Raw genomic sequence first — 25,709 nt, forward strand, 5'->3', positions numbered from 1 at the left:
GGACTCAGGGGATCACGTCCTTAGCCACAGATAAAAGATCTGGAAATCAGCAGTAAAGAGACAGTAACATAAGCCAAGAGACTCGATGAGATCACTCGGAGAGACTAGACAGAAGGAAAAGTGAGCCAAGGAAGGAAAGCTGGAGAACACAGAAGTACTTACCAAGATGACTTAGCATAGCCAGAGAGGTAGGAGAAAAACAGAGGTGAAAGTATTGTTATCATGAAAGGCAATGGAAGCAACTTTTATGTGAAAGAAAGATGAACAGTATCAAATGCTGCAGAAAGTATCTAAACAAAATTCAGAAGCAACCTTTCAGCAGAAAATTATCATTAGAAATTGCTGATGATCTTGAATACGGCTGTTTTGGTGTCAGTGGGCAGAGAGATAAAGTGGAGGCAGCAGTATTAAAGCAAATCCCTTCTCCAGGTTGATCGATCCAGGTTTTAAAAAGCAAAGTTTTGCCACAGAAATGTGTCAAACCATTAGATTTAAAAAATATTATTAGGTGGCACTTTCTGATGATAAATACAAACACAAATAAAACAGCTAGCACACATGCAAAGCAAGCTGCAAATCTGCCAAAGGTTACAAAAGCAAACTAACTAATAATACAAAATGAAGAATTTGCTTGCTTTAAGACAAGTTCCCATCCCTAATACAGGATGTCCTAAGTCCACACATTCTGTGGTAGGGAGAGCTTATATTATCTGCCATCTCTAAATCACAAGGTCAAAAATATATACCTGGCTAATATAGCCCTAACCTTTCATGATTTATGAGGGCTTTCGGCTTAAGTCAGATAGCCTTGTTCACTGGAATGGGTTTGGTTCCAAACAAAACTAAAGAATCAACAACTATTTCCCCAAAGACAGGTGCCACTAACCTAGAGAGATTATAAAATACAGTAAAGCGCTGGTTTTTAAACTATGTTTCATGAACATGCCTCTAGAGACTGCAGCTCACCAACTACAGCCCATTGGTCCCGGTTGAGTCAGACACCTCTTGAGTAAGAGCTGCTGCTCTTTCATCTATGTCAGTGGTTCTCAAACTTTCCCAGGCATTTGAATCCCCTGGAGGGCTTGTTCAATCACATTTCCTACAGGTGGGGATTTGTAGGTCTGGGGTGGGACCCGAAAAAGTACAGCTCTACTAAGTTTTCACGTGACGCTAATCTAGTATTAATATTAGTATTCTGAGTTAAGATGTTGCTTGAAAATAAAAAAGCGTTCACTGCTAAAAATAAAATTTTATAAACCGCATGGCAGAAATCAAACAATTAAATCAAGATTAGAGGTGGAGTAAGAATATATAACGGAAAAGTTAGAAAGAAATATCAAAAGCAATCATGAAATGCACTGTATCACTACTAACATTCCTGGTGAAGCAGACAGCTTTAGAAGTCATCATGTAAAATATTTTTTAAATCAACCAATTAGTTAACTTACAGAATCCCAGGGTTCCACAATGGGTCCCCCCAGATTTCAGGGTAAGTATGCTAATTAAATAGCACATTTCAGGCCTAATATGCAACTTCTAGGTCATTCTCCTAAATTCCACTATGATGACTATTAGGGTTGCATCAAAAGAGAAGGTAAATCCACACCTATTAAAGATCTGAAAATCTCCAAATTAAACCAAAACAAAGGGAATACATCCTAATTGGGTGGAGGTGGGGAAAGAAAGCTATGGCTTTCTTTGGGTCTCAAAGGAGATTAATATTATATAGAATATCTTAAAAATCTAAAGCCATATGCTCACTAATGACAATATTACAGATATTTTATCCTGTTTCTACTGTGATTAAATCAACTGTCTTCTCCACTCCCAGGTCACAGATGCATTTTTGCCTAATTATACAATATTTTGTTGACTGTAGATTATTAGAAACATCCTGTAAAAGTTTGCAACTAAGAAACTATCAATATTTTGATAACAAAGCATATACATCTTCGGACTGACAATTAGAAGTAGTCATACACTTACCAAGATATATACAACCAAAGCCACCTTGGCCAATGGATGATCCTAGTTTCCATTCCTTTTTGTTCATGTCAGTGATTATCTCCCCAGCTGCAAAATGTTCTGCAAGACGTCTCTTTGCAGGGCCCTGTCTTCCAGCTTGAGCTGCTTTTACACGAGGCATTTTCACTATAATACAAAACAAAGCAACATTCAATACTATAATCCTAGAAGTGCTAAAAACCTTTTCACTAAGGAAAGCTTCTGTGCAACAAAGATGCTATTCAAATTCCTACTTACTCCAAAACTTAAATAAAGGACATCTGTTAATTATAATTTATACGTGCTCAATCCTTTTGATTATCTCTTAACTTAGGAGAGGAAGCAATAAATAAAATGATCCATGCAATTACTTTCAAGAAAATATTTCAAGTTCCAGTGGTATAACATCATCTATGACTAAAAATGCTATTTAGCAACAACAAAAGAATTGCTCTATGAAGCTGAGGGGGAAAGGTACATCCAATTAGAATGCATACTCTATACAAATGCAATGAGGAGTTTACAAAGGTCAATGTTGATGGGATAAGAACACAATAGACACTGAAAACACAAGACAGTTAACATGAGAGGAAAGGGAAAGAGTATTTATGGCAAGACAGTAGATGCTTTACACATAGGCTTCCATCCATCCTCACGACTCCATGAAGATTACATTATCACCCCCATTTTACAGATGGCAAAATTAAGGCTCAGCCAAGTTAAGCAACCTGTCCAAGGTCACATACCTACTAAGTGGCTGAACAATAGAAATCTGCACTGAGGATTCCCTGGCTCCAAAGCCTCACCAACATGACCCACAATTACAAAAGTCACCATAATGAAGGAGTGACCAGGAGAAATTACGGCTGTTTAGTCATTTGGGTTCACAGAAAAGGCAAAGCTGGTGATATCCAGCATTTGTATGTTTCCCTTCTCAGCAACTATCCTTTTGGAGATGAATTCCTATTTACTTTACTTACTAACAGACAAGCTTAGCATAGCATTCATGGAGAGCAGTGTTTCACTGCGAAAAGAGCACAGGTCTATAACGAAAAGACCTAGATTCGAGTGTAGGTATGAGGCCAGTTTGGGGTGATCTTGAACAAGTCACTTCTCTCTGGGCTTTAAGTGCCCTTAGACATAACTTACTTCACTGAGTGAAGGAAGGGTGGGTCAGGAATGGTGACCAGCAAGGCTAGCAAGCTGTAGAGTAAGGGCCAAGTTCTTGGGCAAGGGTATGAACCCAGTGGCCCAGAAAAAAAGGAAGTAACACACTTAAGACTGAAGAAAAGAAAGCATGAACCAGACTGTGTGTATGTGTGGTGTGTGTGATTTCAAACTCTCAGACTAATCTATTTTAATCTATTAATTGAAAAAGATTTAAAACAAATAGTTTTTAGGATCCTATAGTTCCCTAAAACTGTATTAGATATACAGTAAAGAGGGTGATAAGAGTTGTAAGGTAGTCTGCAACATTTGAAATGGCTATTCAGCTGAAAGATGTCTGTTAAGATCCGACAATTTACATAAGTAGTTTGGTTTTGAGCCTAGATATTCTAAATACATACGTACTACATTAGATTGGAAATTGTTTTAGCAAATATCCACCCATATCACTCCACATACACAAACTCCGTTTATGCAAATACTCTTTATTAATTTATTGGGGATTTTTAAATTTAACTTTTTCCTACAGAATACTGATGCATCTTCATTGTCTAAATCTTCTCTAAGTTAACAAAAGAATCTTCAAAATGAGTGTGTCCGTTATTTCTTCATATCAACTAATTCTCTTAATATGTTTGTAATCATTATAAAACTTTCCTGAATGGAATTTCAGGTGTAACCATGACAGCCCAGACTCAAAACACCAAAAAAGGTGACTTTTAGAGCTACAGTAGATTGCGTAAAAGAAATAACTAAGCCACACAGTACTTCCAAATACTAAAATGAATGCCTTCTAAATTTTATCCAGCTTTATCAAATCATCAGAGTAATGTCCTATTTGATGAGTTCCTTATTGTAAGAAGGAACTGTCTTCCTTATTAAGACAGTTTAAATGCTTTAATTCAAAAAGACTTTCCTGAACTTACAAAAGAAAAAGTGAAACCCCAAAGTGAAAGATCACACCACATACTAATCAACCCAGAATGACCAACACTAAGACGCAGCCTAGTCTAGTAAAATTACTGAACTTAATAGTAAAAGAAAATATTCTTTGTGCATGCAGGCCAAAAAACGATAGTTTATAAGGAAAGTAAAATCATATTGTCATCACTTTGACAGCGACATTTTATGACAGAAAAAAAAAAAGGAAGTAACATACTTAAGACTCAAGGAAAGAAAACCTGAACCAAAGAGTCTATACTCAGTTAAATTTCAAATCTAAAGACTTCAAAGTGTTATCAACACGGAAATGGGAAAAGGGAATAAGAATCTACTAGAGAACAAGCCTCAGATATCTAAAATCACTAAAGAAAAGCCACTATAAGAGCTGACAGTGAGCAGTAAATACTTATTTGTAGAACTGAGTTTCAACAAGGGTTATAAAGGAGAGGCTAGAATAGATAATGGGTATATGTTCTGACAATGTGGACATAGTACAATCGCAAAAAATGGGAAAACATGCAAAAAAAATCAACTTTTCAGTAATCATATTGTGGTGATACTTAGTTTTGTTAACTACAGCTATTGTGGTCACAGATGTGGAATAACGCAAATGAATAATTATGTGATGTTTTAATTCTATCATCACTGTGTCCTTAAAAATCAGGATTCAAATATGGAAGAAAAAGGATGCAGCTGAAAGAAGAGGTAGGATTATATTTGAAGTATTTTTTTAATTCAGAAGGTACGTTATCTTTTACAGAAACTATATACACACACACCTTTGTATTTCCTAGCCCCATTCACAAAAAAAAGCTTAGAAACAATAAACAACCCAATAGCAATGAGCATCCCTAGTACACAAACGGTATTCCTGAAATACCATTTCCTGTTGAAAGAAACCAGGTTCCTTGAAGAAATGACTGATTCCAGGTCTAGAGCTGGAAATGTACAAGATAAACCTGGAACACCTCGTCATTTCTAGATGTCAAGGAAGCTATCAAAAACTACTAGAGTTATGTCAAATATGTCTAAGGAGTCAACTTGAAAGATGTTCCCACTACCAAAGATGAGCCAATTTGAGTCAATAAATATAACCATAATGGACTGAAACACACAAAATGGGTAAAACCAAGAGTTCATAATAGTAAGAAAACTTAAGTGGTCATCTCTAGAGGATAACAGGAAACCACTCAATTTTGAAAACCAGTAAATAAAGGGAAAGAATCCAGCATCTATCCTTTCTTTCTTACATGAATTGTACCACTGGGTAACCAAATAGAAGATGAAGAGAAATTTCTCCTTACAGAAAAATTTCAGCTAATAAGTGAATAAGAATGGTTTTAGCTTAACACTAATTCCACCTCCTAATGCATTAATGGATCCAGACATTGCGCAACGATAGCTACTAACATCAAAATATGAGATATCCAGACATTATATGCCTCCTGATAAAAAAACACGCCACTACCCATAAAGTAATCCTGCGAAATAAGAAATAAAAAATAAACGGACCCTGAACATGATTTAGCCTATCAAGTCACTGGATATGAAGGGAACAGAAGAATATGATAAACTAACACAGGAATGCAATCGGCAAAATCCTAACTGCGGGAAGCCCTACAGTGCATATAACACCATTTCTTCAACAAATAAAGGGGGGGAAAGAAGAGATGAGGGAGAAGAAAACTAGATTTAAAAAGACTTCAAACAGGGCTTCCCTGGTGGCGCAGTGGTTGAGAGTCCGCCTGCCGATGCAGGGGACACGGGTCCGTGCCCCGGTCCGGGAGGATCCCACATGCCACGGAGCGGCTGGGCCCGTGAGCCATGGCTGCTGAGCCTGCACGTCCGGAGCCTGTGCTCCGCAACGGGAGAGGCCACGACAGTGAGAGGTCTGCGTACCGCAAAAAAAAAAAAGACTTAAAAACAACATATCTAACAAAATCTGGCAAATCTAAACCACAGTGTTTAGGGATGCATATCTGAGTGCTAAAACTATAAAGAAAACGATTACCATAAAAGCTAGAACTTACTTTGGGGGAGCATAAGAAAGTTGTGATTAGGATGGGGCACATGGTGGGCTCAGTAATATCCCTTGACATAGGTGGTGGTTATAAAAGTACCTTCTAATTCATTTGGTCTATATTTGTTTAATAAGATTTTCTGTATTGTGAAATATTTTATGGTTTTTAAACATTAAAAAATTACTGCTCCTATAATTAACAATCTCCAAAGGATCAAAACTGGAAATCTTTTCATACTCCATGAGCTTGTCCAATCACACACATCCAAAAAAAAAGAAAGAAAAGTCTCCAAAGTAAAATCTGTACTTCATTTCCTGTGAACTATTAAGAGCCTTTTGCTTTTTTATTTATAGGCACTTCTTATATATTCTATATATATTAAAGAAATTAGCTCTTTACATTGCAAATACTTCTTCCAATTTATTTATCTTTTAATACTGTTTATTTTTAGCTTTTGGGTTTTATGTCATCCTTAAAAGACCTCTCCCAGTCAAATTTCTTTTTTCAAACATCTCCATGTTTTCCTTTAGTTATTTTACGGTTTCATAAAATTTCTTGGTAAATTTTTTATCTGTCTACACTTATACTGGTATAAGACACGAGGTCGGAATCCAGTTTTTTTTCCTTTTAGTCAGCCTTCCATACACATTAGGGAGATCCACAAGTGTTTGAGGAACTTAAATATATCAAACCAACCCAAGTAAACTAAGTACAGAAAAAGTTCATATAAACTTGTACAATGTAAGTCCTAGATTACGTTTCTTTGGAATGGAATGGAATGGACTGTTGGTTTACTAATTACTACTTGAAACTAACTTTATGCTTGGGTTAAAACTTCCCTCACACTTCTATCTACTCCACATGAACGTGAAGAAGTCATTGAAATATACTCTGCTGCTCTGGTAGAAAGGCGCCGCTACAACACAAAATTTTCTTTAAAATGCCCCTAAATGAAACTCCCTTCCTCCCTTTGCACAAGTGGCTTCTTGTGGAAAAAAGATGCGGAGGCCTCCCTTCTGCCAGCCCTACAATTTTAGGCTGGCCACAGACAACCGACAGCTCAGAGGCTGGCTTCTGCTGGATGCAAGGGGGTGGCAATGGCAGTGGATTAATAAATAAGCATTTGGTCAATAACTCATCTTTTAAAATGTAGAGAGACACAAAAGACTTAAACAAATGCAGCTGGAACACCACACAGTTATGCAGGGCAACTTAACATGATAACCACCCTTTAAAAAAACATACTACCTAATTAAGGTTATGATTCTTAGAGTGTGCTGCTGGATTCTATTTACTAATATTTTATTTAGGAACAAAATTGATATTCATAAGTAAGACTGGTCTGTAGTTTGCTTTTTTCTAACATATTTATTTGTTTTGATATCAACATTATGCTCACTTCATAAAAACACTTTTGAAGTTTTTCTTCTCTTACCACAATATAAAGAGTTTACACAGCATTGGAATTACCTATCCCCTAGAAGTTGTGAAGATCTCAAGCCAGAGAGGCTGACGCACTGAGCGCTGGTAAGGGGGTGGAGCAAGTGGAGTTCTCACACATGGGCCAGTGCTTCAGCCATTCTGAAATCTGTTCTGCAGCAGCTGCTACCTGACCCAACAATTCCTCTTCTATGTATATACCTGAGAGAAATGAAAACATGTCCACCAAAAGGATAACAGCACCTTTACTCAAAATAGCGACACACTGGAAACCCACATTTCCATCAACAGGAAAATGGACATAATAAAATAGATGAACCTCCCAATGCTAAGTTCAAAAAAAGAAGCCAGACACAAGACGAGACACTCATGATTCCATTGCACTAATCTGTGACGAAAGAAGTCAAACAGCAGAAACCACTGGGAGGAGGAAATGACTATGAGTTGGAAGAAGAAGGTTTCTGGGGATCTGGTCGTGTTCCATACCCCAGTCTGGGTGATATCTGAACTGTATGTTCACGTCATTAAAATTAATCAAGTTATACACTTATGATTTATTTCATTCTATTTTTTCAGTTATGTAAAATTAACACGGTAAATTACACAAACATTAAGTGTTGTAACAGGGTCCAATCAGGAGAAAAAGAAAATGCACAAGTAACTTAAACAAGAACGCTTAATATAAAAAACTATTAATTTCTAAAAGGTGGTTGACTACTAAAAGGAGAACTCTAAGGAATAGAAAAGGGAGGGAGCAGATACTATCTACAAGGTTAAGGGAGAGAACACAGAAATGCACTCTTCACTGGAAAGGCTGTAGCTACAGCCCACCGGGTGGCAGAGTTCTCTAGGGTGCCAGCTGGTCCATAGGAATCCACCCGCTGGGGTCCTGGTAGAAGCAAGATACTGCCTACCAGGGTCCTAAAGAAAAGTCACAGAGTAAGCATGCTGGCATCCATACCTTAAGAGAGGAAAAAAAAAAAAAAAGCACACTACAACAGCAAGAGAAGCCCCTTCCCCACTCTGCCTGGCAGTGTCTGTCCCTCACCCTCTACTGACTAACCTAACCTTGTGCTGAAGAAGAAAACATGTTTACAGGGTCTAGTTCAAGTATCACCAACAGAGCAAAAACAAGTGTATTTGGAGTTGAGAAGCAATAAATTGATAACCTGCACAAATGTATACACAGGTTGACAAACGTTTGCACATGCATACACACTTGAGAACCAACCACACTGATCAAGATACAGAACATTTCATCATGCCATCAAGTGTCCTAGGGCCCTTTTCTGCCAACACCCATTCCTGTTCTTCCCAACAAAGGCCAGTGGTTGTGCCCCTCGGGGTGGGCCACTTCCTTTGGAGAACCCTGCTCTGCCAGTTTTGTCTGAGGTGGGTCTCAGACCTGAGAGGGCCACCTTTCAACATCCTCCCACAACCCCATGTGACCTTCACTGCACTTGGCAGCCCCTCTTATTTTCTGGTTCAGAGTAAAAGAAGTCTCCGAGTTTCAGAGAATATGAAATCGATGTGTCTCAAATCTCCTTGTTCCTTTTCAGAGGATTTCTGAAAAGAAGAAAGGAGAATTATTTAAAACCAGAAGTCCTTGCTCAAAAACTATAATAAATAACATGACCATAAACATTTACCTCAGTAAAGAACTTAAAATACTCATTGGAATTAAACAATTGCTTTAGTACATTATAGGTTTCTCCTAATAATGAAACCAATACCTACATTAAGGTTTCTATTAAAGAATAAAACGGAGGGCACAAACCTCTACCAAATTAAATCTTTCTGCATAATTTCTGCCCACCTGGAGCAAAGCAGGTTATGACGGCCAATCCAACAGAGAGATTTCAAAGAAAAGAAAGTTTACCGTCACTGACCATTACATAAACTGACCACTTCTTTTCTCACTGATATTAAATGAAATTCAGATGCAAGTGAAAAGCACATGAAAATGCAAATCAACACTGCCCTTTACTGAAATCACTTGCTGGTATATCCCATATTAGCATATTCACCAAAATTTAATTGTAAACAGAGTAATTATGGTACTGAAGTTATTAAATACACAAAGCAAGCTTGGAACTATACATATTCAAATAGAATTTCAGTGGCAGATCAACTTTTATATCTGAAACAATACCCTAATTAATAGTCAGCTCTGGTAATAAAATGGTCCTCTGTTTTTCAGATAACATTCCAAAAAAAGTTCTGCTGTGAATATTAAAAGTTTTGTGAAAAGAGTCTTAAAATTCCAATAGCTATATTTATCACAATATGGTACTGTATTTAGACAACTGGCATTTTCCAAGTCCTGGATTCAAGTTTGGAATATTTTTTTTAATCTTCTGCTGAGGAGAGAAAAAAGCTTGAATGAATCAAATAATTCCACTTACACTTAATGAGCTCTATGAATTCATCATACCCAAACTGGGAAATTACAATGCTGTATAAATCCTGTCACATACTGGATGACTAGTCATAAATTTTCCCTAAAACAGGTATGCACGTAAGTTCCTTTGAGAGGGTCATATATTTTTATGAAATTTTCTTTAAAGTCATAAGCTTCTCTGATGTTTTAAAACTGTATAGAGACACAGTGATTCAAGGATAATTTTCACCATGCCATTAACATGGTACCAGCATATTCTCAGCTCCACTCTTTGTAGTATAAAGCACTTTCTCACCCTCCCCTATCTACACTTGGTGAAATCTTTTCCATATGCAAAGATCTAGCTCTTTTTTTTTTTTAACATCTTTATTGGAGTATAATTGCTTTACAATGGTGTATTAGTTTCTGCTTTATAACGAAGTGAATCAGTTATACATATACATATGTCCTCCTATCTCTTCCCTCTTGCATCTCTCTCCCTCCCACCCTCCCTATCCCACCCCTCTAGGTTGTCACAAAGCACCGAGCTGATCTCACTGTGCTATGTGGCTGCTTCCCCAAAAAAAATAGTCATGAAGAACCTAGGGGCAAGATGGGAATAAAGATGCAGACCTACTAGAGAATGAACTTGAGGATACGGGGAGAGGGAAGGGTAAGCTGGGACAAAGTGAGAGAGTGGCACGGACATATATACACTACCAAACGTAAGATGTAGCTCTTCTGCAGTCAGATATGACCTCTGAAGCTTCAGCACTGTTCTTACCTCTTACTGCATTTGATAAATGTTCCCTTAAGTTTATGAACTCACTAGGTAAGAGAGCTGTCTTACAATACACTGCACTTGGTAGGATTTCAATAAATGCGTAAAATTATACAGCAGAAAGGTTAAGTTTCTTTTCCTCAAGTACCTGACATCTAACTTTATCCTTAATATATAATGCCATTCCTTTTAAAAGCCCAGCAATTGAAATCCATGTTGAACCCTATTTATTCTCCTCAAAACTGTAATTCCCCCTCATAACTCTCAACAGATGACCTCATCTGCTGCTTTAGAGAAAAAAGCCACAAACTTCAAGTGGAAATTCCTTTTATCTTTCCAAGACTCAAACCTACAAACCACCTGCACCCACTTCAGGCCTAACTTTACATCCATCCTATCCTCCTTCTGTGATCACAATTTATGGAAGCCCTCCTCCTCCATCAAACATCAGCTCCTTCTTCACCTGCATCCCATCCCCTCCGACGTCCTGACATAAACTATTAATTAACACCTCTGTCAAATGTTCAACATCTCCCTCAACTAGATCCTTCCCATCAGCTTTTAAATATGCTCATGGCTTGCCCATTGGGGGGAAAAAATGTTTTTTAACCCCCCTGCACTATCATCCTAACTCTCTCCTCCCTTTCAGCACAAAACCTGTACTTATGAACACGTCCTTTCTCCTCACCCTCCCCACAACTCACTCCATCCGGACTCTCCCTTCACAAGCCCACTCAAACTACTCTTGCTCAGGGCACTGAACCCGATGACTTGAGGAATCATCTCATTTGTTCCGCTCATTACCCAGCAGTGCTCAACACTGTTGTTAATTCTTTCTTTCTTGAAACGTTCTTTCCTTTTGCTTTCACAACACAACTCTCTACTGGTTTTCACTCTACTGTTTCCGGCCACTCACAGTCTAGGTATTTTGGGAGACACAACAGTGAGTAACACCTCATTCTTTCAAGGATTTTGTTCCACTTTTTGATGTATAGTTTTCCAGGATTGTATCATGCTAAAAAAGCAGACCACTGTACATGGTCTTACACCAAATACATCAAAATACAAATCCTGTAAGAATAAATTACATAAAATAAAAACATGCCATTAAATAAAATTAAGACCTCTGGAAATAAAATTAATAGCTTTAAAATTAAGATGGAGGCATATACAAAAAATATAATTGATTGATATGAATATTCTTTAAGCTAACAGATCTGAAAAGAGTTGATAGTGTCGAAGAGATATCTGCACACCCATGTTCAGAGCAGCACTATTCACAACCACCAAAATGTGGAAGCAACCTAGGTGTCCGCCCACAGGCAAATGGATAAACAAAATTAGTACAGATGTACAACACAGTATTATGCAGCCTTAAAAAAGGAAGGAAATTCTGACTCATAACATGGAGGTACAAATACAAGTGGTATTATTTCAAAGACTGTTCTTATACATGCTAATTACATAAATCTACTTGTTTTCACAGCAGTAAATAAAGGTTAACTGTGAATTATGTGAACTTATGAAGAAGAGTAATGATTTGTTCATACATTCACTCAACAAACATTTATTGATAATCTGCCACAGGCCAAGCACTTGTTCTAGGCACTTGCTATACTTCAAGGAACAAAAAAAAGGTCCTACCATTTAACACTTATATTCTAGAAAAGACAGATAATAAAAGCTAACATAATGGGTAAGTTTTAGAGAATGGGTAATATTTTAGAGAATGTAGATGCTATGTTTCAAAAAAGAATAAAGTAGAGCAGGTTGGGGGGAGGGGATAGAGGACGGGGAGTGCAAGGTGACCGGGGGCAGCGTGCAGTATTAACGGAGAGGTCATGGTCAGCCCCACTGAGGAGGTGAGATCCGAGCAAAGATGGGAAGGAGGCCACGTGAGTATCTGGGGCAGATATCCTAGGCAGAGGGATGAGTGGTGCAAAGACCCTAAGTTAGGAGCCTGTCCCGCAACCAGAGAAGAGTAAGGATGCCAGTGTGACTGATGTGGACTGAGCAAGGGGAAAGAAGGAGGAGAAGTCAGAGAGGGAACACGGGAGCAACAGATCGAATGGAGCCCCGGGAGCCACCATAAGGACTCTGACTTTAGCAAAAGGGTAAACATAATATTTGGAACGGGTTTATACTTGCATTTTAATTCACAGTCCTTCAAATGAGTCAAAATGAAGTCAAAATGAATCAAAATGAAAATCATACTCTGAACACTCAAGAAGAATTCTCCCACTGACCAATTTCTCACCAAAATTTTTACTTTTTTTTTATATTTCTGGCTAACGTGTATTATTCCATCCTCAAAATCCATTTCATCTGTAGGCTAAACTTGATATCATGACTACCAAAATCTTAAGTGCCATTGTCACTAAAGTCACCTCAAGGTAGGAATGGTTTTATAATGGATCAACTTCCATTTCTCAAAAGTACGGGATAGGACTAGGCCCTATTCTCCCTTTAACTTAAACTAAGTTATTTGGTAGTGCTACTTGAGTAGATGGTTGCAACTTTTTGACAAGAAATATAAAACTTTTACCATTCTATGCCTCCTTTAAAATTTAAAATAAAAATAACACTCAAGGGCTTCCCTGGTGGTGCAGTGGTTGAGAGTCTGCCTGCTGATGCTGGGGACACGGGTTCGCGCCCTGGGCCGGGAAGATCCCACATGCCGCGGAGCGGCTGGGCCCGTGAGCCATGGACGCTGGGCCTGCGCGTCCGGGGCCTGCGCTCCGCAACGGGAGAGGCCACAACATTGAGAGGCCCATGTACCGCAAAAAAAAATAATAAATAGTAGTAATACTCAAACCCACAGAATTCTATATTATTACAAGTCACAGTGTCTGCTTCATTAACTCATTTACTCAACAAATATTTATTGAGCACATACTCTGTGCCAGGAACTGTCTAGAAGATGGGAATAAAGCAGTGAACAAATCAGACAAAAATCTCTGCCCTCATTGAGCTAATATTTTGTTTAGGAGAGACAGATAATTTTTTTCAAAATTAAAACATGAGCTACATCCAATGGTAATAAGTGCTAAAGGAAAAAAATAAAGCAGGGACATGGTGGGGGGGGGGCAGAGATGAAACCGAAAAGATGATCTGGTAAAGCGTCACAAGAAAGTGACATTTAAGCAAAGACCTGTAAATAAAGTGAGTGAAGTCAGCCATGCAGTGATCTAGAGGAAGAGCACCCCACACTGAGGGAGCAGCGAGTGCAAAGGCCGAAGGCCAGGACATGCCCAGCCTGTCCTAGCAGCAGCAAGGTGGCTGGTGCATCTGGCAGAGAATGAGCTCAGGGAGAACACTAGCTGGTGTCAGAGACATAAAAGGGCAAGGTGTGGCCATCACGTCCAACATGGAGGCCCCTGTAAGGACACTGACTTTGAATCTAAGCCAGATGGGAAATCACGGGAAGGTCTGGAGCAGAGAAGTGGCATGCTCTGACTTAGGTTTTCAAAGGATCACTCTGGTTGATGCGTCAAACAGACTGGAAGGGGGCAAGGCAGAACACCTACCAGTTATTACAATGGCGTTGCTACTGGAATAACCGCTGACTGCATTCATCCTTACTGAATAGTAAGGATGTCAACTTTTTACAAACTGACCTGATTTTAAGCCGCTAAAGAGAGGGGTACAGAAGAACGTAAGAGGTTTTTTAAACGTTTTTTAACTTTACACAAGCTACCCACCCCCAGAAAAACAAGTCTACAGTACCAAGTAGAAACAATCAATATTAGTGACAGATGGTCTAGGAAACATGCTAATCATCTCATATTCTAGATTTTCTAAGTTCTACCTTTATGGCAATTTAGTTCACCAGGAAATTAAACATTTGAACTCATTTATTCCAAAGGCATTTATAAAACACCTCCAGAATATGTGCTGGAAACTGTGCTAGGGACTGGAAATGTAAAACCAAATAAAATGCAACCTTCGGCTTCAAGAAGCTGCACTTAGCTTCATGCAAAAACACCATCACACAGTTATGATTTAATATTACACCATCAGCTTCAAACAAGGATCAATAAAAAGCCCTCCAGGTAAAGAATGTTTCTGAATCCTTTGATAAAACTATTTATTAAAGACAGTGAGCAGTTGTACACATCAACTCTGTTAGTTTCAGGGTGGGAAAAAAGTGCCTCTTCCAGTGATGCAAGTTTTTAAGATATTAAGAGCTATGAAACTCCTGTTTCCCCTTTTTCAGTGGGTGCCTGGAAGTTCAGAGCAAAAGTATAAACTCGATTACATAACTATCCATTGTCTGAGGCAGTAATTCTCAATCCTGGCTATACAACATGGTTACCAGTGGAACTCTGAAACAGTAAAGGCCCTACTCCACAAGAGCCCCAGCATCTTCTGTTTTAATCCTGCACAGGGGGTTGTGATGCACAGACTGGACCACTGGTCTAGATATAGTCACCCCTCAGTATCCTCAGGGGACTGGTTCCTAGATCCCCTTGGACACCAAAATCCACTCAAGTCCCTTATATAAAATGGCATAGTATTTGCATATATTCTACGCACATCCTTCCATATACTTTAAATACTACCTAGATTACTTATAATACCTAACACAATGTAAATGCTATGTAAATAATTGTCCATGTCGCAAATACAAGTTTTGCTTTGGGGAATTTTCTGGAAATTTTTTCTCAAGTATTTTTTTTTTTTTTTTGCCGTACGCGGGCCTCTCACTGTTGTGGCCTCTCCCGTTGCGGAGCACAGGCTCCAGACGCGCAGGCTCAGTGGCCATGGCTCACGGGCCCAGTCGCTCCGCGGCACGTGGGATCTTCCCGGACCGGGGCACGAACCCGTGTCCCCTGCATCGGCAGGCGGACTCTCAACCACTGCGCCACCAGGGAAGCCCTCAAGTATTTCTGATCTGCAGTCAGCTGAATTCACAGTTGATTGAACCTGTGGATGCAGAACCCACAGATATAGAGGCCAACTGTATTCTGGTACATCTTCCTTTCTTCATTAAGTCATTCATTTTCAATGTAAGGGCTCTATTACATACAACTCTATTGTATTAGAGGATTTTAGAAGTTGGGTAAAAAATATAAAATAGTGAATGAACGATTCAGAAGGAGCCTCCCCAAAAAACACCCTTTTCCCATCCCATCATATCCCAGGCCAAAAACATTTATCCATATTTCAAACTTATTTGAAATTAAGAAGTAATTACAGGGCTTCCCTGGTGGCAGAGTGGTTAAGAATCCACCTGCCAATGCAGGGGACATGGGTTCGAGCCCTGGTCCGGGAAGATCCCACATGCCGCGGAGCCACTAAGCCCGTGCGCCACAACCACTGAGCCTGTGCTCTAGAGCCCGCGAGCCACAACTACTGAGCCCACGTGCCACAACTACTGAAGCCCGCGTGCCTAGAGCTCGTGCTCTGCAACAAGAGAAGCCACTGCAATGAGAAGCCCACACACCGCAACGAACAGTAGCCCCCGCTCGTCACAACTAGAGAAAAGCCTGCATGCAGCAACGAAGACCCAACGCAGCCAAAATTAAATAAATTAAATAAATAAATTTTAAAAAAAGAATTACATATTTTGGTGTAAATGGCTTCCTGCCAATCTACAGTAAGTCAAAGAATAAAATCAAATAGGAGATAATCAGTCAATAAAGAACTTCATCACCTCTTTTGCTAAATTACATTGTGAACAATTTGAAAGCAATACATCTAAGGACAGTCCTCTTACAAATGAGCCAGTTAATCAGAAGTTGATTAATGCATTGGTTTAGTGCTAAGAAATCATATGCAAAATAAAATACAGAATCTTGAGTTTTTATAGCCACTTCACAACAATACACAGGGTCTTCTTCATATATTTACTTTTGTCCCCACAAATCCTACAGTTGAGACAGAACTATAAGGATGACCACAGGAATAAAAGTAGAGTTACTACCAATACCATTTAACACAAACAACTGAGACACAGGAAGGTTAACTCAGTTCTGTTAGGGACACACAATCAGTCCCCTGGTTTCACTCAGAGAACCAGGCATATCAATAAAAGTATGAAAAACATTCACAGCTGTATGGTACCCTTAGTAACACTAACAAAATAAGAGTCAAATGTAACACAATGAGAATTTAGAAGTGAACCTCCAGAGATAATGATCCCATCAATTCATAGATTTATTTCTGAAAAACATTAAGCTAAACTCAAACTGTGATACAATCTTTAGAAGCAATTGTCACACTAGTCATGTTTTCACACTTAAGCTGGAAAGAACTAGGTGAAGACTCGAACTTCTAACTTGGAAAAATAAAGTGGATATCTTCACAGGAGAAAAATTTCTTCCTAGTCAGATTTTTTAAACTTGTATTAAAAAAATGATTAACATTAGATTATAAAAAGTTTTGGTATAGTGAATAAAATGTTTAAAATACAGTATCAAATGTACTTCTTCAACTTTTATTTCCTTTAAATGATTTCCAAAAGTTCTAAAAGAGGAAGACTAACTGCAGAATTAATTTTTAACTGAGAACACATAGTATGGTACAATTTCAAACACAATCCCGAGATACCTCACTGCCACCACTTGCCCCCAAAAAGGAACGATGTCATGAAGTTTTTGCTGTGCACTTCTTCTGACTTTTGATGCAGTGATTAAAAGATCCATCCATGGAGTCCTAACAGGTCTCCACGAACCAACCATGAATAAGACACTACAGTAATATTTAGAAAACTTCCTGCTCTGCCCAGGCAAAGGCATCAAATCTAAGAGAAGAACAAGCTTGAAGATGCCAACCTCAAAGGGAGGTGGGTGCCTAGCTCCTTGACCCATAAGCCCTACAAAAAGAGCTGAAAGGAACGCTTTTTTTTTTTTAATTAAATTTATTTATTTTTGGCTGCGCTGGGTCTTTGTTGCTGCCGTGCAGGCTTTCTCTAGTTGCGATGAGCGGAGGCTACTCTTCATTGCGGTGCACAGGCTTCTCATTGCAGTGGCTTCTCTTGTTGTGGAGCACGGGCTCTAGGCACGCGAGCTCAGTAGTTGTGGCCTGCAGGCTCTAGAGCGCAGGCTCACTAGTTGTGGCGCACAGGCTTAGTTGCTCCGCGGCATGTGGGATCTTCCTGGACCAGGGCTCGAACCCGTGTCCCCTGCACTGGCAGGCGGATTCTTAACCACTGCACCACCAGGGAAGTCCCAGAACACTTCTTTATGTAAAGCAATCACAGGAACTTTTCTAAAATTAGAAATTTTGAACTATATTGCTAATATTTTTTATAACATTTAGCACACTTTGCCAATCCTGTAAATGACAGCTTTCCCATTAGTTCTCCTATTTTGGGGGCGGGGGGGCGGGTTGCAAAATTAACTACCAAACGTTGCTCGTGGTTAATTCTCCGGGTGTTCTGTATTAAATCTCTGCAAGATAGCTGCTGAACAACATCTTTCCTTATATATTCTTGCAGCAGGGCTCAAAGGAAGACTATTTCTAAATACTCTAAAGGAAATTAGGATGACCAAATAATCAAAGTAAATCAGAAGAGTACTATAGACATAAAAAATTCTGCATGAAAACAAAAGAACTTTGCAGAATCTCAGAAACAAGAAGGGTTTTCTAAGCAACACATAAAATAAAACACATAAGGCCTAAAGAAAACTGATAAATTTGACAAAAATTCTCCACAGGTTAAAAAATACCATAAACAAATTCAAAAGACAAATAAAAAATACCTACAAGACCTATGACAAAAGGCTAATTTTCTCAGTACATATTCAAGAATCCTTTAAATTATAAGAAACAAAAGACAGAAGCCCAACAGAAAAATGGGAAAGTGACATAGAGAGGCAAATTCATGGAAAAAGAAATAAAAATGACCTAAAAAAAAAACCTTATTAGAGGAATTTTCAAATGCATACAAAGTAGAGATGTGATATAATGAACTCCCATGTACACGTCACCCAGCTTCAACAATTATCCACACATCACCAGTTTGTTTCCTCTGTATAAACAATCCACTAGCCCCTCCCAAGACTAGTTTAAAGCTCACCTCAAACATCATATAATTTCATATGTAAATTTTTCTAACAGGGACTTTTTAAAAATACACTCACCATATATCATTGTCACACCTAATAAAATTAACAATTCCTTAATATCACCTAATAAGTGTTCAAATCGCCCCAACTTTTTTTTTTTTAAAAAGTCTTAGAGTTGATTTTTTAGTCACTGTAACTGGCTGATGTGTCTTTGAATCTCTTTAACAGACAAGTGCCACCTCTCTCTTTAATTTTTTTTCCTTCCCCTTGTCATTTGTCCTGTAAAATTTCCCACACTTTGAATTTTGCTGATTATCTTAAAATTGTCACGTAACCTTTTCTCCTATATTTTTTGTTATTGCAGTTGCTCAAAGTGTCCTATCTCTGGTGTCTGCCTTTCAGCAATAGACCACCAGGAACAAACCTGTAGTTAAATAAATTGGGAGAACACACACCACAGGAACAGTGGGGCATCTCATAAGAGAATGTTGTAAAGAATCTATGATAGGATTTGGGCTTTGGTTGGGTAATTTGGGGGAGGGCTAGGGAAGCAGGAATTTCTCTAGTTTCTTTTGGATGTGGTTAGAAAGTGGGGTAATTCTATGCCGGGTATCTCAATAAATCTTATCTGAGGGGAGACTAGAACCAAGATAAAGCAGTAATTGGTAAAGAAGCTGCGGTCACTCATTCTGGCCAAGTATTTTGTGGGTGGCAGCAACCTTGCTCTTGTTTGTGCTCTGTCTCATTTTTCCGTGCTCTCGGAGAAACTTTGAGGCATTCTGTGAGATTGTTTATGTTTAAATGGAGAACAGCGTGGTCTAGCGGTGACACCAGGCCAGCTTCTGAGTGCCAGGGCCGCTCTTCTCTTTTTTCTTTTGCACTAGACAATGAAGCCCTTCAAGTTGACCATCGTGTCCCTCTTACTCGACCCCAATAGTGCTGGGTATTTTCCTTGCCTCACAACCATTGACAGGTAAGTTAACAGGGCCAAGATTCAAAAAATATGTATGGCAAGTGTAATTTTTGCAAAAATGCCTTTTTTGCTAATTAACTTCGAAGTACTGAGAGCGTGCATACTGCAGAATCATTTGCAAAATGAAACGTCTTAAAGTGGTAAAATATTTGCCTTAATGACTAATAATGTAAATGTCATAAAAAGAGCATAAAAGACAAAACAGAAACATATTCAATGTTACTATAAATACACAGCCTAACTATTAAATAAAAAGAAGGATGACTTCCAGTGATCAAGAGGACAAAATAATGAAATAAATAACTGATGTAAAGCTCTTCAGAAAAAAGTTTTTAGTTCTTGTTTTACTAATACAAAACGTTGACAAAAATTCAGTTGAAAAACCTTGATGTGATAAACTACTGCAGAATATATGCAAAAATAGTTAAGAAAATAATGTATAAAAATAGTACCATTATGAGACTACAAAAGGATCTATTCCAATAACGAGCAGATGTACATTTTCCCGTCTAAGGTATTCCACAGTTACATATTTTGCCAATGGAGGCTGTTGCCAAGAGAATGCAAAAGGGCTTGAGAGCACTCTCAACCCTCCTGCTCATTATAGAAAGAATGAATGGTCCCTGAACAAAACGGAAAAAAAAAAAGGAAGGAAAACCAAGGAAAAACATGTTTCTAGTTGAAAATAAATCAAAGTGAACATTAAAAGGTTAATGAACTCAATAATAAAAAGGCAACCCAATTTAAAAACGGACAAAGGATCTGAACAGACACTTCTCAAAACAGATAAACAACTGGACGATAAGCACACAAAAATATGCTCGACCTCACTGGTCATTAAGAGAAATAGAGATCAAAACCGCAAAGAGATACCACTTCACACACACTACCATGGGTATAAACAAAAAGACAGAAAATCACAAGTACTGGTGAAGATTTGGAGAGATCTTCATTGCTACTGAAAATGCAAAATGGTGCAGCCACTTTGGAAAACAGTTTGGCAGTTCCTAAAGAAAAGTTAAACACAGAGTTACCACATGACCCAGCAATTCCACTGGTACGTATGTACTCAAGAGAAATGAAAACATATGTCCACACAAAAACTTGTGCATAAATGTTCACAGATAGCAGCATTACTCATAATAGTCCAAAAGTGGAAACAACTCAAATGTCCTTCAAAGGATGAATGGATAAATAAAATGTGACATACCCATACGCTGGGATTTTAGTCAGCAATAAAAAGAAATGAAGCACTGATTCATGCTACAACATGGATGAACCTTAAAAACATACTAAGTGAAAGAAGCTAGTCACAAAAGACCACATATTGTATGACTCCAATTATGTAAAATTTCGAGAATAGGTAAATTTTTAGAGACAAAAGCAGATAAGTGGTTTCTTAGGGCTCTGGGGGCCGGGCGGCAGTGGGTGATGGCAGAAAATGGAGAGTGACTGCTACTTGGTAGGGGAGTTCTCTTAGGGTTGATGAAAATATTCTAAAATTAGATTATGGTTACAGTCCTGTGAAAATACAAACACTGAACAATACGTTTTAAATGAGTGAATTGTATGATAACTGAACTGTATCTCAATGAAGCTTACTTTTTAAAAAAAGATTAATGAGAGGGAAAATGTGATACCAATGACAAAGGAAGGAACAATAGCTATCCTGAAGTTATGACATTCTGTGTAAAGAAACTATACCTTCTGAAAGAAGGGTAGATATCACCCCAACGCAGGCTACTAAGAACACAGAGGAGCCAGCAAAGGGTACACTTTGTTATGTCACCAGTGTGGTTCACTGACTACTCCATTGAAGAGCACAAGTATAGTATGCAGCTATTCGGAGGATATGCCACCTTCCAGAGCACACATGCAACGTGAGAGAGAGAATTCACTGAGACCAGAACTCATTTGATCATGAATGACTTCTGCTGATTCCTGAAACTCTGCATTGTTACCTGTGATTCTCAGAAGTTCAAGTAGGAAACTGAAGGAAAGGACAAGCGAAATGAATAGTATATGTATATGACATTCAAAAATGGAATTGGCGTCCTGAGCCATGGCTTACTAAAACAGAATGATGAGCTCCTGGCAAGGGACAGAGAATAACAACAAGATCAGAAGAACAGGTGCGGGGGCGAGGACTTACCACCGTGATCAAGAAAGCTCTTTCCTCAGTAGCTTAGATGACAATCTAGATGGCATACTCATCATAACTGGTGATAACATAAAGCTGGGAGATATCAAGAACACATCAGATAACAGAAACGAGTTCCAAGAATATTCTGATAGGCCTAAATAAAACTGTAAACTAGGGAGAATAATCTAGCAAACTACAGCCAGGATGAAAATCAGAAAACATTTCATTCAAATCCTTCATTTTGCAGGTGAAGCTGAGGCCACAAGGGTTTAATAACATGCCCAAATTCAGAAGGTGCATTAAAGGTAGATGAAGGCTGAGAATACAGGAACCCTAACTCCCAGACTGGTGTTCACCTGACCCAATGCTACCTGCTACTACTCATATAGATTAGCATATAGGGAAAAAGAGAACCTTGACCCTTACCTCACAACACACAAAAATCAACTCCTGAAAACTGAGACCTAAATGTGAAAGGTAAGATGATAAAACGTCTTGAAGATAACATAGGAAAATATCTTCATGACCACAGAGTAGCAAAAACTTTTTAAACAAGACACAGAAAACACTAGCCATAAAGGAAAAGATGGGTAAACTGAAATTGATTAAAATTTAGAATTTCAGTTCATCAACAAGACACAAGAGTGAAATGGCAAGTCATAGATGGAAAGGGATTTTTACAATTCATATTTTCAACAAAGGATTCATATCCAGAATATACAAAACTCCAACATTTCAATAAGAAAAAAGACAACCCAGTTTGTTAAAAATTGGTAAAAGCCTTGGAACAGGCACTTTACAACACAGGATACCTAAAAGGCTAATAGCATATGAAAAGGTGCTCAAGTCACTAGTTATCAGGGAAATGCCAATTAAACCACAATGAAATCAACACAACCACAGAATGGTTAAAAAAATTTTTTTAATGTTTAAATGACAGTACCAAGTGGAAGTGAAGTTGCAGAGCAATGGGAACTCTCAGTTTGCTGGTAGGAGTATGAATTGGTACAATCATTTTGGACAACTGTTTGGGAGTAACTACCTATTAAAGCTAAAGATACATATGCCCTATGACTAGCAACTCTACTCTTAGATCTACACTCAACTAAAATGAATATACATATGAAGCAAGAAATATGAACAAGAATGTTTACAACAGCATTATTCATCAATTGCTCCAAAGTAGAAACTATTCAAATATCCATCTACAACAGAATGGATCAATTGTGGTCTATAATTTGAGGTAGTTTTAAAAAATGGTCACAAATTTTCTGACACACCTTCCATAAAGATGTGAGGTCTAAGTTCCCTCCCCTTGAATCCAGGCAGGGTTGTGTCTATTTCAACCAACAGAGTATAGTGGAAGTGATGTTATGTGACTTCCAAGGATAAGTCACTCTCAGGAAGCTTCCTCTGGGAACCCAGCCAACGTGTTTGAAGAGCCAAAGCCTCGTGGAGAATCTGCAACCAGGGCACACTCGCCTTTATAGCAACCACCATACTAGTGATAAGGTGATAAAACTTAGTCCCAAAACAGAAGAGGAAGAATATGCACTGAAGAAAATAAATATAACACCAACCTAAGCCCCTACACATGCAATGTCCAATTTAAGCTTGGTTTCTTATTACAAGGGCCCAGAATGAGGATGCAGGAGCTCATCTCCAAATTGCTGTGATTTTATCCAATACCAGAGAGACAGTGCTCACTGGATATTTCCTAAATCTCCTCTCCTTCTCAAAGGAATCTCTGCTTCTGGAAACAAACATTGACCTTCCTCTTGTTATATATGATCATCAACCCCACTACAGCCTTTTCAGCAGCAAAATCTGAACACTATCCAAAGAGTACACCACGGACTCAAAAGTTGCAAAGAAAGTTTCAAGTAGAAGTTTCTGACTCCATTCAAACTGTTTTAGATATACCGCTGGAAAAATAGCCACTTTCAAAAAAAAAAAAAACAACAAATTAGGTGCTCTGATCAACAATCCCAGATGAGGATTTCTCTGGTGGCGCAGTGGTTAAGAGTCCGCCTGCCAATGCAGGTGACACGGGTTCAAGCCCTGGTCCGGGAAGATCCCACATGCTGTGGAGCAACTAAGCCCATGCGTCACAACTACTGAGCCTGTGCTCTAGAGCCCGCAAGCCACAACTACTGAGCCCACGTGCCGCAACTACTGAAGCCTGCTCGCCTAGAGCCCGTGCTCCACAAGAGAAGCCACCGCAATGAGAAGCCCGTGCAGCAACGAAGAGCCAACGCAGTCAAAAATAAATAAATAAATTTATAAAAAATAAAAAATTAATATGGTTGTTGTTTAACCCCAACTAAGTTTGGAGTGCTGTGTTATGTAGTAATCGATAACCAAAACTAATGTATTATGCAATAACAGATAACCAGAACTACCGAGCTATTAAAAAAAAAAACACAACATACTATATATGCAACAACATGGATGAATCTCAGATACAATGTTGAATAAAAGAAGCCTGGTTAAAAGGAGTACGTAATATAATTCCATGTACATATAAGTTCAAAACCAGGCAAAACTAAGCTATAGTTATAGAAGTCAGAAGAGTGGTTACCAGGGTGGGAATAATTACTAGAAAGGGACACAACAGAGACTTCTGGAGTGCTAGAATAGCAAATGTCTTGATCTTGGTGGTAATTATAGTGTGTTCACTATGTTAAAAAAAAAAGAAAAAAAATCATTGAGCTAGCTAAGATTTATGCACTCTTCCCACTATGTATTGTTTTGAATCAGTAGAACTTGGTAACCTAACAGTTAAGGGTATGAAGGCAAAATAAAGAATGACTCTAAGTTTTCAGGCATAATTGACTAGGTAATGCCATTAACTGAACAGTTAAACCATGGGGCAAATAAAAACAGAAGCAGAAAGCAGAGACAATGTCCTATTCATTTTGTATTCAAGTACCTACCCCAGTACTCAATACACAGTCACTCTGGCTTCCAAGATACTCTTCTCATTTCTATCCTACCTTTCTGCCCACCCCTTCTTGGTCTCCTTTGTTGCCTCCTTTGTGTCCAGCTGCCTCTTAATATTGGGATTCCTCAGCCTTCCGTCCCCAATTCCCCTTTCACAGACGTGCACACGCACAAACGCACACACCTTTCTCCTGTATTTTCAATTTCAGTTGACAGCATCATCATCACCTACTTGTTCTTTTGAACTAGAAACTTCAGAGTTGACCAAGAATTGGGATTGCAGTTAGCTAAATTAAAAAAGAGAAATTTAACAGGATAAACGTAAGTTCTCATGCTTGAGCACCAAAACCAATGCATAAAAACAGAATGAAGAAGATATGGCTTAAACAGATCTAGGGGTTTAATTCAACTCTAGGTTCAACCATGATGTGGTTATCAAAAAGATATAGCTGATAATAAAAATGTAGTATGTAGAAGAAAGGCAATATTTTTTCCTAGCCTAATAGAAGAAAAGTGTTGTGTCTAAAACCAGAGATGCAACTCAATTTTTTACTAATCAAGCCCTGCCTGGAGTACTGTATTCAATTTTAAGCAGTACAGTTTAAACAGGGGACTAAATCAAAGGAAAGTCACCAATGTGGTGAAGTGACATGAAATCATGCCTTGCAAGGAACAGTTAATGAACTAGATGGAGGTGTTTCAACTCAAAAAGACTGAGGAGACTAGATGACGGTCTTTGAGCATTTGAAAAACCATTACGTGGAACAGGAATTCAGCTTGTCCTACATGTCTCCAAAAGACAGAATTGGGTGGGAGAAAGAAGAAAGTAGACTTCCACTCAATCTAAGAAAGAACTTACTAACAGTCAAAACTTTATGAAAAACAGGGACAATTTTGCCTCCC

General features: G+C 38.5%; 1 protein-coding gene across 5 annotated transcripts in view; it reads right to left on the reverse strand.

Annotated features, from left to right (window-relative positions):
- The window catches only part of VRK1 (VRK serine/threonine kinase 1), a 77,959-nt gene that overhangs the window by 43,174 nt on the left and 9,076 nt on the right, over nt 1-25,709 (reverse strand). For 3 of the 5 annotated variants that reach the window (XM_069540388.1, XM_060003317.1, XM_060003319.1), the window contains exon 2: nt 1,987-2,151. In XM_069540388.1, the coding sequence (XP_069396489.1) occupies nt 1,987-2,146 (160 nt within the window). In that variant the 5' untranslated portion in view covers nt 2,147-2,151. Of the gene's footprint in view, nt 1-1,986; nt 2,152-7,604; nt 7,776-25,709 lie in introns of all 5 variants that reach the window. The other 2 variants (XM_060003318.1, XM_060003316.1) reach the window with 1 other exon arrangement.

The sequence above is a fragment of the Delphinus delphis genome, chromosome 2, assembly GCF_949987515.2.
Source record: "Delphinus delphis chromosome 2, mDelDel1.2, whole genome shotgun sequence".
Classification (NCBI taxonomy): domain Eukaryota; kingdom Metazoa; phylum Chordata; class Mammalia; order Artiodactyla; family Delphinidae; genus Delphinus; species Delphinus delphis.